We start from the raw sequence: 16,203 nt of genomic DNA on the forward strand, positions 1-16,203 counted from the left end.
TTTTGCTGAACGAAAAAACCCCAGTTTCTGAGGGAAAAAACCTTGTTATCTACGCCTGAGACCGACTAACTCAGCCACGGAGTGAAAAAAGCCCACTAAAGTTCCTCGCGTCATCGACGGGATTCGAACCCGGGCCTTTTCAACCCGGTGTGGGGAGGACCGTGACGATACCACTGTGCTACCCACGCAGACTGGCATATTTGTACAGACCAATGCCAGTTAACAGCAAAGTCTAGATTACTGGTAGGACCTGTGCCGGCAGGAAGTTGTGTGTGTGTGTGTGTATGTGTGTGTGTGTGTGTGTGTGCGTGTGTGTGCGCGCGCGCTTTAACGGATCCTGGGTAAGTATGAAGTCTTGTCTGAGCAGAGTTCTGGACTAAGGGAATCTCCGGCTACTGCCGTTTGTGGCTTACATCACATTTTACCTGAGGTATCACAAAGGAGAGCAATAATAAAAAACTATAATAATCACTGCAGGAAAATTCTGGGAGAAAACTTTCAGCCATACTCCCCCTTCCCCGATTCTTCACTCCTGAAATGTTTGGGAGTTGAGATATATATAAAATCGAATGTTCGGAGTGTGATGCAAGTTACATCGGCAAAACAAGGAGCCAACTTAAGAATCGGCTGGGTAACCACCTGGCCACCATACGAAAAGATGTTGCCGAAAGTGTTTGGCAGAGGGATCATCATATAAACTCTCTTCCCTTCTCATAACTGATCATCGGTTATGAAAAGGATTAGCAACAGAGACGCTGGGCAGTAATGAATATTTACTGCGAAAAACAACAGAAGCAGGGGTACTCGTATTCACTCTGTCTTTGAATCAGTGATATTGCATTGTTACAAACCCCCTTGGAAAACAAAAAGTGAGTGGGACGGGTCAGGTGGTTCAATAGACGTAATGGATTGGATATGGATGTTAATTACGTGCCGATGTGAATTGCATACAATCATTCCACATGTCAGATTACGAGATGATTAAGTTTAAGAAAACGTCATTTATATTTTAACTGTATAATAATATTATTTTATTTTTATTTATACAATTTTATGTATTCTAAAATTTTAATAGCATAGTATATATATTTATTTATACAAATAGTGATTCAGTGACAGTAAAAGTTTTTAAATACAATTTATGTGTTGGAATCAATACGTATCATGCTCCCGATTAGCAGCGATTCTAGTATACTAGATAGTTAGATTAATTACCACAAGGTAATTACCACAATTAGCGTCTAATAATCAAAGCTAAACATCGTAATAGATGAGCAATGGAGAAAAATTGAACTCACTTTACTGCATATGAACATAAAAAATAAATAAACAAATAAAAGAAATTAAAAACAATAAATGTTTTTTTTTTTTTTCAAGAAATTAAAAACTATATACAGTTGGGAATTTTTTTCAGGTTGCAACTGCACATCATGCAGTTGCAACCTGTAAGTAGTTATGCCTAGTTTCTAATCAACCCATGCGATCAATAAAGGGTTAATTAATTAATTAACTACTCTCCCGAACTTCAAATTCTTTGCAAATTTTGACATTATGCCTTGTATCTCTTCGTCAATGTCATATATGAAAATCAGAAATAAGAGCTGTTCAAGCATCTTGAGGGTTAATTAGCCCTCAAGGATAGCAGGGGCTTAAAGGGGAACAGGTATCCTGTGTGTTATCAGACACTCAGCCTAAAACACTGATGGATCCAATATCTCTCTATTACAGAAGATTTAGGAGAAGTCCGGTTGACCTGCCTCCCTAAAATCCACTCATGCACACCTTCTCGATGGTAAGCCCTGTTACGTCACTTAGGTGGCAACGAACGTGTAGAGTGGTTCTCTTCAAGACGCTTGGTCAGCGTGAAGAGGAAAAGACCAAACCCTCCAGCACATGAAAGCACGACGAAACAAATGGCCCTCAGTCCCCAGCAGCTTTCACTCTCCCTCTTACGGCAGCGAGAGGATCAGAGTGGAAGCAGAGGGTGCTAAGAATCTCTGGGTACGACCAGGCTGCCATGCACGGAAAATGAACTTGGCCTGTTATAACGTAAGAACACTCATCGGTGAAGACAGGATATTAGAGCTGGAAAAGGAATTGGAAAATGTGAATTGGAATATCATCGGTTTGGCTGAAACAAGAAGAAGAAATGAATCACTTATAAGTTTACCAAGTGGAAATCTGCTGTACACCAATGGAAACAGTGAAAGAAGTGAAGGTGGAGTTGGGTTTCTGGTCCATAAAGATTTTAAAAACAACATTTTGGAATTCAAAAGTACATCACCAAGAGTGTCAAGACTAATACTCAAGATTTCTAAGAGATACAAGCTAAAGATTATAATGATTTATGCACCAACATCGAGCCATGAGGATGAAGAGGTTGAAGAAATGTATACAGAAATGGAGAGTCTTCTAGATGACCAAAAAACCCACTACACTATTATTATGGGAGACTTCAATGCTAAGGTTGGAAAAAGACAAAACAGCGCAGAAAGGGGAACAATAGGAAATTTTGGAATTGGTGAAAGAAATGAAAGAGGTGAAAGACTTGTGGAATTTGCAGAATCTCAAGGATTGTCAGTAATGAACACTTTTTTCAAGAAAAGGGTGAACAGAAAGTGGACATGGAAGAGTCCAAATGGATTAACTACTAATGAAATCGACTTCATCCTCACTAACAGAAGATATATTGTGAATGATGTTACTGTCCTGAATAAGGTAAATGTTGGAAGTGATCACAGAATGGTAAGATGTACACTTGATATAGATGTAGGAAAGGAAAGGAAAAAACTGACCCGAGTAAATAATACAAAGGTCTTTGAGATAACAGAAGAAGAGAAAAAGCAGTATGTACTGGAACTTAAGAACAAGTATGAGCTCCTCCAGACTGCTGAGGACCAAGATATCGACGAGGAATATTACAACTTTTTGAAAGTGATAAAGCCCAAGAAACCTATAGGGAAAAAGAAATCCAAAGAAGAAAAAATTAGTCAAGAAACACTTGTCATGATGAACCGAAGACGACAAATGAAAAGCAAGAAAAACACTGACAGGGAGAAAATTGAGTATACTGAGTTATGCAAAGCCATTAGAAAGAGACTCAGAGAGGACATAAGAAGATTTAACACAAGAAAAGTAGAACAAGCATTAAGGGAAAACAAAGGAATTAAATCAGCAGCCATGAGCAGTAATACAGAAAGACAAATGATACTGAAACTGAAGAATAGCGATGGTGTACTTATAAACAGCAGAGAAGGCATAATTCAAATAGCAGAAGACTACTATAGAGAATTATACAAGGAGCAGGGGAATGATGCCAGCAGTGGGGAAGATGGATTGCAAAGTAGCAACACATACGACATACCCAATATTCTTCCTGATGAGGTAGAACATGCATTGAAGAAAATGAAGAATCAGAAAGCCCCGGGGGAAGATGAAGTTACTGTAGAGTTGTTAAAATTGGGAGGAAGAGACATAACACAAAAACTGGCAAGGCTCTTCACAAAGTGCATTAGAAAAGGTGTGACACCTAAGCAGTGGAATAATGCAATCATAGTTTTGCTGCATAAGAAAGGAGATAAATCAGAAATTGGAAATTATAGACCAATTAGCTTGCTATCCCACATCTACAAGTTGTTCACAAGGGTCATTACTAACAGATTAGACAGAATACTTGATGAGAATCAACCGAAAGAGCAAGCTGGCTTTAGGACAGGATTCTCAACTATGGATCACCTTCATGTAATATCACAGCTAATGGAGAAAGCAAATGAATATAAAACACCATTATGCCTGGCATTTGTGGATTATGAAAAGGCATTTGACTCCATACAGCATAAGGCAATGTTTCGGGCACTGGAAAGACAAGGCATTGATACCCCATATATTATGATTTTGAAGAAAATATATGAGAGTGCTACCTCCTTTATTAGACTAGATAAAGACAGTAGGAAATTTAAAATTGAGAAAGGAGTTCGACAAGGAGACACAATATCTCCGAAGCTGTTTACTGCTGCCCTTGAGGAAGCTTTCAGAAGATTAGACTGGTCGCAGAAAGGAGTCAATGTGAACGGAGAGTACCTAAACCATTTACGATTTGCAGATGACATTGTGGTCATTAGCCACGATCCCAACGAATTAGAGGAAAATCTTAAACAGTTATGCACAGCTAGTAAGGATTTTGGACTAAAGATGAATATGGCTAAAACAAAAGTAATGATGAACAAGTATGCCACAGAAAGGGAAATAAAGATTGAAGGAGCAGTAATTGAAAAGGTGGAGTCATATACTTATCTGGGACAAGTCATTAGCTGTAATAATGATAAATGGCTGGAAGTCAAGAGAAGAATAAATTTTGGATGGATAGCATTCAGGAAATATAGTCACATACTGAAGAGCAATATCCCAGTTTGTCCGAAACGTAAAATAATGAACCAATGTATACTCCCCACCATGACTTATGGAAGTGAAACTTGGGCACTCACCAAAAGAATGGAAGAGAAGCTGAGAACTACACAGCGAAGAATGGAACGAATCATATTGGGAATCAGACTGTTAGATAAGAAGAGAAACGCATGGATTAGGCAACAAACTCAAGTAAAGGACATTCTTATCAAAACTAAAGAACTAAAATGGTCCTGGGCAGGACACATAGCTCGAAGACATGATGACAGATGGACTAAGAAAATAACAGAATGGTATCCAAGAGGAGCTAGAAGAAAACCTGGAAGACAAAGGCGGAGATGGATAGATGAAATTCATGAGTTTGTGGGTAGTAAATGGATGGCCAGTGCTCAAAACAGAAGGAACTGGAAAGTTGCTGGAGAGGCCTTCATCCTGCAGTGGATTGAAAATGGCTGATGATGATGATGATGATGATGATGATGATAGCAGAGTTGGTATAATAGACGCCTCCCCACACCGGGTGGAAAAGACCTGAGTTCAAATCCCGGTCATAATGCGAGAAATTTTTATGGGCTTTTTTCACAACGTGGCTGAGTTAGTTGGTGTCAGGCGAGGTACTAAGGTTTTTCTCCCGGAATCTCAGGTTTTTCGTCCAGCAGTCAGGTAAATGGCCCACAGAACACATGTAATTTACAGACATAACAAATTGAGGAAGTTGCAGAATAGATGTATTTATTATTATTATGTCTATGGTGGCACCTAGGCTACCGTCTATCTCCACCTGATAAACTGAATTTGTGCAGAACCTCTGCGAAATAGACCTGTATGGCAGGCCTCTTCGCCACCAGGGAGCAGCTGGCACCTGGACAGGTGCTCCCCAATAGACCAAGTACCAAGTGACATTATGGGCTGCTCGCCCATAGTGTCACTTGGTACTGGGCCTGGTCTACTATTTTAACAGTGCCTCATGCACCAGAATAGATGTGCCGAAGGTTGCCTTTAGCTAGCGGGTGGTTGATTGCTGGAATAAACTTCCATCTGTTGTTGTGGAAGTTGCTAGCTTAATTATCGCCTCCATTATTTTCTCTATCACTGTCATACCGACCGGTTCCGGTTACCACTTCATTCTTAGAACTTCCTCCATGAAATGGGGGTAGGCTGGCGCTTCTCCAATCTAACTGAATTGTCCCTGAGTCCAGTGAAGCCTTGGAAAACGTAATGTTATTGTCCCCCATTCCCCGCTTCCCCCGAAATAACTGGACATACATCATCTATAGCAGTAGTACTGGCCTTCAAGCTCAAACGTTTTTCTGTGCTTGGGGAAAATCTAACCTGAGCTGGAAGGCAGAGTATACCTTCGCAAATGGTATAATTCATATTGATTTCAAATACATTTTTCAGAATTATTTTTTACTAACACTTAATGATATATTGTAAATAATGGATGAATGCATTTTGCAGCTCATTTATTCACATATACATCCCCAGGGGATCACATCTGGTGAGTATGGGCTTTGCACACCCAGGGTCTTTTCTTCTTGGTGATTTCCTCGTACTTTTCTCTTTCTCTCAGGGTAACTCGGGAATTTTTTTTTTTTTTTTTGGCTGGTGCAGCATAAGCTTCAGGCTTCCTTGCACCATATACCTAATAATAATAATAATAAAGAGATTTTTAAGTATCCCTCGTCGTCAATTAGCTACCAATGAGGTGATGCAGTCACCTGAATTATTAGCATTGCTTCTGCTCGTCGACTTCAAAATGCTCATACTTCGGAGGGTAGAGGAGTTCTCATCGTAAACTATTTACGAGCAATTTTATAGTTTGAAGGATGAGAAAGGAACGTCCGGGTCGTGGCTTACAAAAAGTAAATGTCCACTTACAGTGCCGGATTAAGGCACGGGCTAGCAGAGCCCTTGCCCGGGGCGCCAAATTTTTACAAAGCATGAAAAAAAATATATCCTTGTCAGTATGTCATTTAAAAACTGAGATTGCTGTTTTTATATCGAAAACTCCCGTTCTTAATCTGGCAAAACACAAATCAACATGTAGAACGCATGCAATTTATGCATATACTGGAGCACCTTGGTCGAGTTGCCTTTTTAAGTACAGTACGTGTTTCGGTTGTTAAACTTCCGAAAATGTAATTACATTTTAATCATGTCATCAGACTGTCATGGGCACATGACATTACACACTACAAGATCCATATACAGTACAGTACTTTTAAATCTTGACAGAGTACTGCCTTCACCCACAATGAAAAATACGCGGATATGGGTACCATTAGACAATGAACAAACTATACACTGTCAGGACAAATGAAAACTGGTGTGTTACGTAACGTTTGCATGTGTGTGTGTGTGTGTGTGGCCCTCCGTAGCCAGGTGGGAAGGAGCAGGAGCAGCAGCAGCAGCAGCAGTGCGTAGCACACGCTTCTTGATTAGACTCGGCGTTCGAGCCCGTCACCACCACCAAATACGGAGGATGCGGAAAGGTCAGGGAATGACTACCGCATATCCCAGAGCAATATGGCCTTAGTTGCTAATGCTCCTAAAAAAAACAAAAAAAAAAAAACAAATAACAATAATAACAACAGTTTGCATGTGTAACAGATAAAGTTAATAAAAAAAAAAAAAAAAAATCACAGCACATTACGTGTGTAGGTTTGCAACTTACATATAAACATTTCCTCATAAATACTACAGAAAAAAAAAAAAGCTAAAAATCATTGTTAACTTCCAAAATATGGATTAAAAATACCCCCAGAAGTGATGGTGGGAGGGGAAGTCCTATTGAAAACGATATAGCGCGTAAGCTTACTTGTTTGCAACCAGATTTGTTTTTAGAAGTTGCTTCTTCGGAGAAGGGGGAATCAGGACGCTGAAGAAAAAATATTAATATTAATGCTGAAATTATTTTTATTTATTTTCCTGATTTATATTACTGTAGTCAGACTTTTAATTCTGTGTGTGTGGGGGGGGGGGGAAACACAGATTTCTGTAAAACTTTAGTATCCGGTACCCCTGGCCAACGACCGGTTTTTACTTGAATCCCTCTCAAAGTCACGTAAAAATCTTAACATTTTTTCACTAAACAAAAATGAAAGTCGATTAAAAACATGACCCCTCCTTATAAGTGTTTTTTTCCTTCTAATTATAACTATTTTTCTCAGTTCACGCCCTTCACGCCACCTTCTGTTCTTCACGTAACCCCAAGTGTACCGGATACTAAATTTCAGCCCAAATTTCTCCTTATATGTCTGAATTCAACGCTGCGCTTTGTAACTTTTTTTCCTGGTGTAAAATTCTGATTACGATAAACCATAATACTTTAAGAAACTTATTTGAGACCCCTACTATTCAGTTTTATCATTTAAACAATCATTTTACTAATAATATATATGTTATGTTTGCAAAGTAGAGTGAAAACTTTAAATTTTAAAACAAGAGGAGCAATTTATGTTTACATATAACACACACAACATAAACGTTTTACCCTTTAGGTGGTCTACTGCCACCATTACTCAGATAACAGCAATGGGAACCCTTCAAGGACGCTTGTTGTAGAATGGAAAATCGAGAATTCACCGGGCCTCTCCCAGAGAGCAGTAGCCGTAGGTGATGAGACGCCCAGGACGGCATTGTCAGGGTCATTTTCTTGAATGGTATTCAGATTGACTCCAATAGTTATACTAATGTAATTCCAATAATCAGTCTATCTCATGTAGCTGCAGACGATTATACTTGCTATATGATGCAATATTTTAGTTGGTCAGTGACCTGATTATATTTCAAAACGCAGTTTGAACGAGATACCCATCAAGGTCAGAGCTACACTGTTTATCCGGATCTCTGACAATCACCATTTTCATGTGTAGCACAGTTCATATTATAGTAGGGGTGCACGGAGAGACTGTAGGGAAGGAAAAAATTCCCGGAAGTCTTCTAAAATCCCTCATTTTTCAATAATTTGCATGCGCATTTACTTTATTATGTAAACCGCACATGAAAGAGTTCACGTCAATGAATTACATATCAGCGTAATCAAGTACATCCGTTCTTTCAATATAATACCCACCACCTGGTAGACAAAGTCTGATCACGTGGGTTTTGAATTGCTGAAAATAGGTATAAATTTCCCGCCATTTTGTGCGCCAGCATCTAGAACTACGTGTGTAAACCAGAAAGAAAAGGAGAACTTGGAGAACAAAGATGTGTACCACAGTAAGTAATTTTCTTGATTTCTTTTAAACTAGTTGCGTTGTTAACTAAACAGCAAAATGTCGTCAATTTAAGTTTTAATTTAGCACCCTAAAGTTTGTTACTTTTTAAAATCACAATAATGAAAGTAGTACTGTGCCTTTTATTCGTGAAATGTAGCGTGTATATTTTGTAATTAATCTAATGAAATACCGAAAGATTCTATGTAGACGCAAATTGTTAATGAGTCTTTTGCCAATGTATTTATTTTCAACTTTTAATCATTCTCTATGTTTTCGAGCCACCTCCTACATCGCGAAATAAAAAAAATAATAATGTTATAATAATGTTGTAATAATGACACGGTTTTGACTGATCAGAAATGAGTGGCAGGATTGCAAACATCTTTTATCCGCTGCGTGATAAAATGATAACGGGTGACTGCCCCGTGAACCACTTTAAGCTACACAGGAGACCTCGCAATATCGGTTACATTATCAGTTCTATTTCCTTTCATTATAATGTGAAATCTTTTCTCTACATGTATTATTTCAATGAAACGGGGAAAACATCATGACCAATCTATTTACATGCTAAACAGAGCATTAGGCGAATCCAGGTGGGCGCAAAGATCCTAGAGGCGCATTCCAACAAAATGTAATTTTTTTTAGTGGTTAAAAAATAATTATTTAAATTACATAAGGTAGTAATAATTTTTCTAAATAAAGAAATAACATTATCTAAATATTTTATCAAATATTAAGAATATATTTTAAAAAAATGATTTATAACGTAATCCTCATTATGGTTTTATGACATTCAGGATCGCTTTGTCGGCGCATCACTTTGATGTTTAATTAAAAGCTTCCGAAAATATTAATTCGAAAGTAAAATTCACCAATTATCTTATTAAATTTCTTTTAAAAAATTCTAGGTGTTGTTGTGATCCCTATTAGCTATTTCCTCCAGCGTAGTAAGTAGAACATTGTAGCTCCTTCCGTGTCAATGAATTTGGTGACCAGGGGAAGAGAGGGCGGAAGAGGAGGAACGGAGGACGATAAAAGTTTATTTTGTGATAATATTCCATGTCGTATTCGTGCGTTGTATTGTTATTATCACATCATACAATAAATCATTATAATATACAGCAAGCAGATAAATATTATAGATGTGAATGGATAGACAGATGAATGGGTGAGAATAGGTAATCTTGTTGGTAGGCAGGGCGATAGATAGATAGGCGGATGGATGATACAGAATACAACTGAGGCAAAAATTTTAAGTTTCGCCTAGGGCGCCTGAAACCCTTGCGCCGGTTCTGATGCTAGAACACATTAATGAAACCATGAATTGTGATATTAATCAATGCAATCAAGCAGTACCATTTATAAGAGAGATCATCCTATATAAAACGGCGTCAGCATCGGCAATAACTGAATTCTCTAAATGAAGTATTTGCATATTTTAAATCTAATGCAAAGTGATTTGAACTTTATACATTGGACAAACAAGGTTTTTTTTATTATTTTATTATTTTTTTTTCGTATTCATCATATCCCCATTTCAATACCTCACGAAGAAGTATAGCGGGCAACTATAGTTTTGTGCAATTATAAGGATATTGCATTATCTAATAAAAATAACGAATTATGCCTGAATACTTAAGCTCTATATATCTTCAAAACACCGAAATTTTTAAAAAGCTAGAGATTTTTTAAAATTAATTAGAAGCAGGACCGTGCAATGCTATCTGGGTGCATGGTTGGTTTTGGATGCTCCTTTCTTTTGTTATAGCAATGTTATAACGAAACGTTTTGGGGATGCGCATCAGTGTCGGAGCACGGATGCATCGCACCAGCGCGCCCCTCTTTTACACTGCCTACTCCGTGGGCAGTTGACCGTACAAAGGCAGAGGACTTAAAAAAAAAAAAACACTGCAAGTGCTAAATGTACTCATTGTGTTTTATTAATAATTTCATTCTGTTTTGCGTATTTACTAGACTGCATTTATTTATGTTCTTGTTTATAACTCCGGATCACTAGGTCAGGGTAGGTTTACAATTAATTAAAATTAACACAATCCTCAACTGTATTTAGCACTCATACAGGCTTCACTCACTGTTCACACAAATGAGTGTACATTACTGCACCTCGCCTTTGATCACTCGGCTACATCGGGCCTTAATATTAGGTATTTGCGACGTCTAAAATCATTCATTTTGCGAGACATTCAATACTAGTTAACAGTATAATACAGTACTTAATAATACGAAACGACATATCAATCGACCACCACAGCCGAGCGATGAAGCACGACAGTACGCTTGTATACGGGCATTTCAGCTGACTTTGGTATAACAAGTGATTGCTAAATACGGTGATGTTCTTGCATTCTCTCTATGTTGCGAACTTCTGTGGCTTTATGTGGTCGTCCCGGAATATAAAGGCGAACATATATTTTCATTTATTCTGAATAATCGCATCTTCGGGGACACAGTACGTACCAGAATTTTCAAAAATCAGGAACATACTGTTCCCGATTATGGCGGATTTATGAGGTTCTATGGTACATTATTATGTTAATTTGCTTTCACAAAACATAACTAAGGTGCTTTTTTTTTTAAATGAATTATTAAATTTGAAATACCTTTAAAAGATAGTGAAGTTTGTTAGCTCTTGGCATTGTTTGAACATTCTTCTAGCATTTTTTTGAGCCCGGACAGTCGCTTACTTCATTAAATCTCAAATTATCAACTGGAATGGAGGTAGATGGATTGCAGGTTGTGAAAAAAAGAACTGTCACCATTAGACGTAATTTGCAGGAAATGCATAGAGAAGCAAGGTGTTCTATAAATCCATTGCGAAAGTAACTGTTCATAAGTATCAAACCAAAATAATAATTACTTCAAAATGAATATTAATGAATAAATACTTATATAAAGAACGTAAAAAAATAAACAAACATATATAACAAATAATACTTGTTGCTTTCTACATTTCTTGTTCCTAAAAATTCCCTAAATATATTATTTAAATGAGATATTACCTATAATACAGAGCAGAAATTTTTCTGTCATAAAACCATAAAATATAGTAACGAGAGTTGCAACGTGACCTCCCACCCCACAAAAAAGACCGGACAGCTATAGGTTGTACATAACCGCAGCTTCCGGTTTCATTTATCCCCATATTCCGGTTTCGAGTAGCACGTTAATTACCTTAAAATACTGTAATCTACTTTGATTCTCGATCTCGACTGTATGTTTTTCTATTAGTAACAGATGTAGAGATTGTTAAGCAAACACCGAATGTTTGCCTGCTTACCAACTACTACTCCACAGGTCATATACTTTGTGTATCAACAAAACAAAAATAAAAATCTACTGTTATGTTTTTAAAATAATATTTCCTCCTTAACCAGCATCCGCTCTGGTTAAGGAGGAAAGAATACCTGATTGAGGCAGAGAATTTTGGAATAAGCGAAATTGGATGGTCACTAAGTGATGGTTTTTTTTTTTTTTTTTATTTTGTTTCTTTTGGCTGATGAAGAAAAAGCCCACTTTCTTGCATTACTGGTCATTCTAATACTGATGCTTTCATCTTTCCCCCTAATATTTTTCTTTTGGCAGATGCAGAAAAAGCCCACTTCCTTGCATCACTGATCATCATACTGATGCTTTCATTCCTCCCCTTAATTTTTTTTCTCTGCAACATCTATACATATGTCCAGTCTGCTTAACCGCGCCTCGAAATTATATCTTAATTCATTTAAATCGTTAATTAACGATTTCAGTGGATGAAAAATAACTTAAATGTCTCTCTAAAACTACCCACAACTGCTACTGGAGGCATCTCTCTCTCTCTCTCTCTCTCTCTCTCTCTCTCTCTCTCTCTCTCTCTGAGTGGGGAAAAACTATCACTACTCGGAAGAAATAAATGTTTCCCATTCAAAAAGTAAATCTGAATATCAATTCTAAACAGAAAATCTAAAGAAATATGAAAATGCTAATTTTCATATTTTCTGATTTTGACTCTAAATTAGTCTACTTTGATTCTAAACTGTACCCTTTTTTCTATTAGTAACAAATATAGAAATTGTTAAGTAGGCAAACAGATCTGTTAGAAAAATTTAAACAGAAAAATCAATGTTTGCTAACAAATTTGAATATCAGTTGAGGGAGGGAGGGAGAGAGAGAGATTATGCTATTTTTAGTGGTTAGCAATGAGTTGCTGATTTGTAGGATCCCGTAATTAATAACAGGGAAATGTTATTCCCTCCAGTTACTTGGCTTTCACTTACTTCAGAAGCAGCTCAATTCAAGATTTAATACTAGATTTAATTAATACTAATTTTAATTCTGTTCATCCAAATGCAGTATTGTATAGGCCTATATACAGTAAATTTTTTGACATTAAATTTTCGAAAACCTAAACAAAAATTAACACTTCTAAAAAAAGTTAATTCTTTTGGTTTGAATTATTTATTATATTTTGTGCAAATTAAGTTTTTGTATGTATTATTTCCCTGTTTTTTTGCTCTAATTTTTAATACTATTTAACATAAATACCTTTATTTTTTGTTTTAAAATAAGACATCTGTACATATATTTCGTCTGTTTTTCCACTCCTCCCCGTCTTAAAATAAAAACGTATTTCTTTTTGTATTTTACAATCTAGTTTTACAACCCTACAACCTTATTTTACAACCCTTCAAATCCCTGGACAGAATTATATAATAATAATTATTATTATTATTAAATAAATAAAATTACAAATTTTATGAACAAGTTTTTTTGGAGGGGGGATTGTGGGGAAGAAAAAATAGACAAAAAATATATATAAATGTCATATTTTATCGTATTTATGTTAAAAAAGTATTAAAAAAGAGAAATAATATGTTCATACAAAAACTTAAATTTTACACAGAATATAGTAAATAATCCAAAATATTAATATACAAAAATATAAAAAAAAAGTCTGCATTTGGAGAGTTTTATGAAATTAATTTTATATACTTTTACTTATTTAGCATTTTATAAACTTTTTATCCGCTTTATAAAACTTTATAAAGCAGATAGAAACAATTTAATTAAATTTCAATGTGTCGTTTATTCCTTGTGGTGTGTGTGTGTGTAGGGGGGGGGGAATTCATGTCTTACTTTATTGAACTTTTTGGCACTGTTTACAAAAATTTAAAATGGTCGAAAATTTTATATAGGCTTATATTTGGATGAACAGAATTGAAATGAGTTGATTCTTTAGTTTTCGTCACTGCATACACTCAGCTTATGCGGAATAGAAATATTTGGAGGAAGTAACATTTCCTCGTTAATTACAAAATGAGGCCAATGTAGGAGCATTCGAAAGGACTTCCGGCAGCTCCAGCGTTAAAAAAAAAAAAAAAATAAATAAATAAAATTTGGTTTTTTGAATTTTTCAGTACCAAGCTTTGAGACAGATGAAACATGCAGCCTATTACTTTGCTGACTTCCATATTTTTAAAGCTTAATTGTTCATATTTTTATGAACTTAAAATTATAATTTAAAATGATAAAAATCACTCTTTTTATCATTTTAAATTAGTTTAAACAAAATCCCAAATATTGCTTGTATAATAAAGTAAAATAAACATGTTACTAGATACATGTCTGCTTATTAGGCACGTTATCACATACGTGGAAAGCATCTAGTTATCTTCACCACGACCCTCCGTCTGTGTGTCCACATATAATACCTTAACTTCCCGTGGATGGATTTTCATAAAATTTTATATTTGTTGTTTTAGACAGTTTTTGTGCGATTCCACATCTTATTATAATTGGACCAATAGAAATCCAGAAATCTTATTTATTTTCATACATATCACACACGCTATCTACAAAAGGTGGAGTGAAAAGTAAAACGTTGGAAAGTAAAAAAAAGGTAAAGTGCAGCCATTATCAACCCACTGCAGGATGGAAGCCTCATCAACAATTCACACTGAGGGAAATGGACCATAATCTGCCACGCTGGTCCAGTGCGGGTTGGCAGATCGATCGTATTCAGCAGTCAGGGGTTTGAACCACAGTCTACTCAAAGAGCGTGTGCTACTGTACTCCCGCTCCTAACCACTCGGCTACGGAGGTGCAGTGAAATGAAAACAATTACAGTACTTTCATATATTATTAGTTAATCAATTAGTAATTAATTGACAATAAGTTATTTACTTTCACTTTTATTAATCACAGAAAAAGAAATCAATTCAAGTGTAATTTAATAAATAAAAATCTAACGTGCCTGAAATGTAACTCGTTGTTGTTATTTAGTTTTTAGGAGCATTAGCAACTAAGGCCATATTGCTCCGGGGATATGCAGTGGTCATTCCCTGCATATCCCCGGAGCAATATGCACATCCTCCTTTCCACATCCTCCGTATTTGGTGGTCACGAGCTCGAACCCCGGTCTAATCAAGAAGCGTGTGCTAAGCACTGCTGGAAATGTAATGCACTGTGCACATTAATTAACTTGTTTTCATGCGCATTCATATACTGCATGCGTCTATTGTCTTCACCATGGCCACAGAGTAGTCTGTGACCATGGCCGTGCATCCACATGCAATAAATGAATAAATTTTTCTGTTTATACTCCGGGAGAACCACACGGTCAGAGGAGTTCACAAGGTAGAAAGAATACAAGAAACAGCACCGTATTCAGTAGTCACTGGTTTGAACCCGGGTCACTCAAGACACATTAATATGCACCCGCATACATGGCCACTCGGCTACGGCGGGCTGTTACCAGAAGGAGTCCCAGTGGACGAATTTTCATGAAATTTTATATTTGAGCTTTATAAAAAGTTTTTCGAGACATTCTAAATTGGGCAAATAGAAATCCAGCAATGATTTCATTTTTTCCGTACAAACTGCATGGAAAAGAAATTCGTGGATCAAATGTAGTTTTAATCGTGAACGTGGTGTCGGTTGTGAAGAGATACATTATATGTAGAGAGAAAAAGAGATAAAAAAAAAAAAGTAAGCTGTAAATATTATACACTGAAATGCTGATGAATATCCACCGGAACAGTGGATATTCTTCAGCAGTTTTCCGATTACCGTTTTCATCTTATTTAATAATAATAAGGTTCTTTATAGGCTTAAATTATGTACATTCGTGATTCCGTACACCGATAACCCAGAATCTACCAATAAACTCTCTGCAAGTGGACAAACTTGTATTTCGTTAACTAATTGAAACAGTACTAAAATAGAAGTAATATTTACAATAAATATAAGGTTCAGAACTGAGCTTTCTGATTCTTCTCATCATTACATAGTTCATTCCAGTTCGGAAACATTTCTTTTCCAATTTCAATACAACACTTTGCCTTTATTTCTTTGCTGGAGTAGTCTTTTAATGAGGTGTTGTTCAAGGGAGGCCTCCTTTCCACCTCACAAATAAACTCCTCTGTGTCAAAAAGTCTTCCCCAAAGTATAATGAACAAACCAACCACCCCATGCACGGGAAGAATGTCTCCTCAGGCTATGCAAACGCCAAGGGGTACGCGCTTGTAACACGTCCAAAGGCGTTGGTAGGCGTTTTATGCCCGCTTACGCGGCGTTC

At 36.5% G+C, this 16,203-nt stretch overlaps 2 protein-coding genes across 2 annotated transcripts in view; one reads left to right on the plus strand and one right to left on the minus strand.

Annotated features, from left to right (window-relative positions):
- Positions 1-8,365, minus strand: part of LOC150089238 (dimethylglycine dehydrogenase, mitochondrial-like) — a 220,916-nt gene extending 212,551 nt beyond the window's left edge. The window contains exon 1 of the mRNA XM_090388493.1: positions 7,901-8,365. Within this exon, the coding sequence (XP_090244619.1) occupies positions 7,901-8,058 (158 nt within the window). The 5' untranslated portion in view covers positions 8,059-8,365. The remainder of the gene's footprint in view (positions 1-7,900) is intronic.
- LOC150089239 (betaine--homocysteine S-methyltransferase 1-like) overlaps positions 8,292-16,203 on the plus strand; it is a 91,442-nt gene continuing 83,530 nt past the window's right edge. The window contains exon 1 of the mRNA XM_090388508.1: positions 8,292-8,628. Coding sequence (XP_090244634.1) covers positions 8,617-8,628 — 12 coding nt within the window. The 5' untranslated portion in view covers positions 8,292-8,616. The remainder of the gene's footprint in view (positions 8,629-16,203) is intronic.

Source organism: Mastigoproctus giganteus, chromosome 2, assembly GCF_048544385.1.
Source record: "Mastigoproctus giganteus isolate SK-2022 chromosome 2, ASM4854438v1, whole genome shotgun sequence".
Classification (NCBI taxonomy): domain Eukaryota; kingdom Metazoa; phylum Arthropoda; class Arachnida; order Uropygi; family Thelyphonidae; genus Mastigoproctus; species Mastigoproctus giganteus.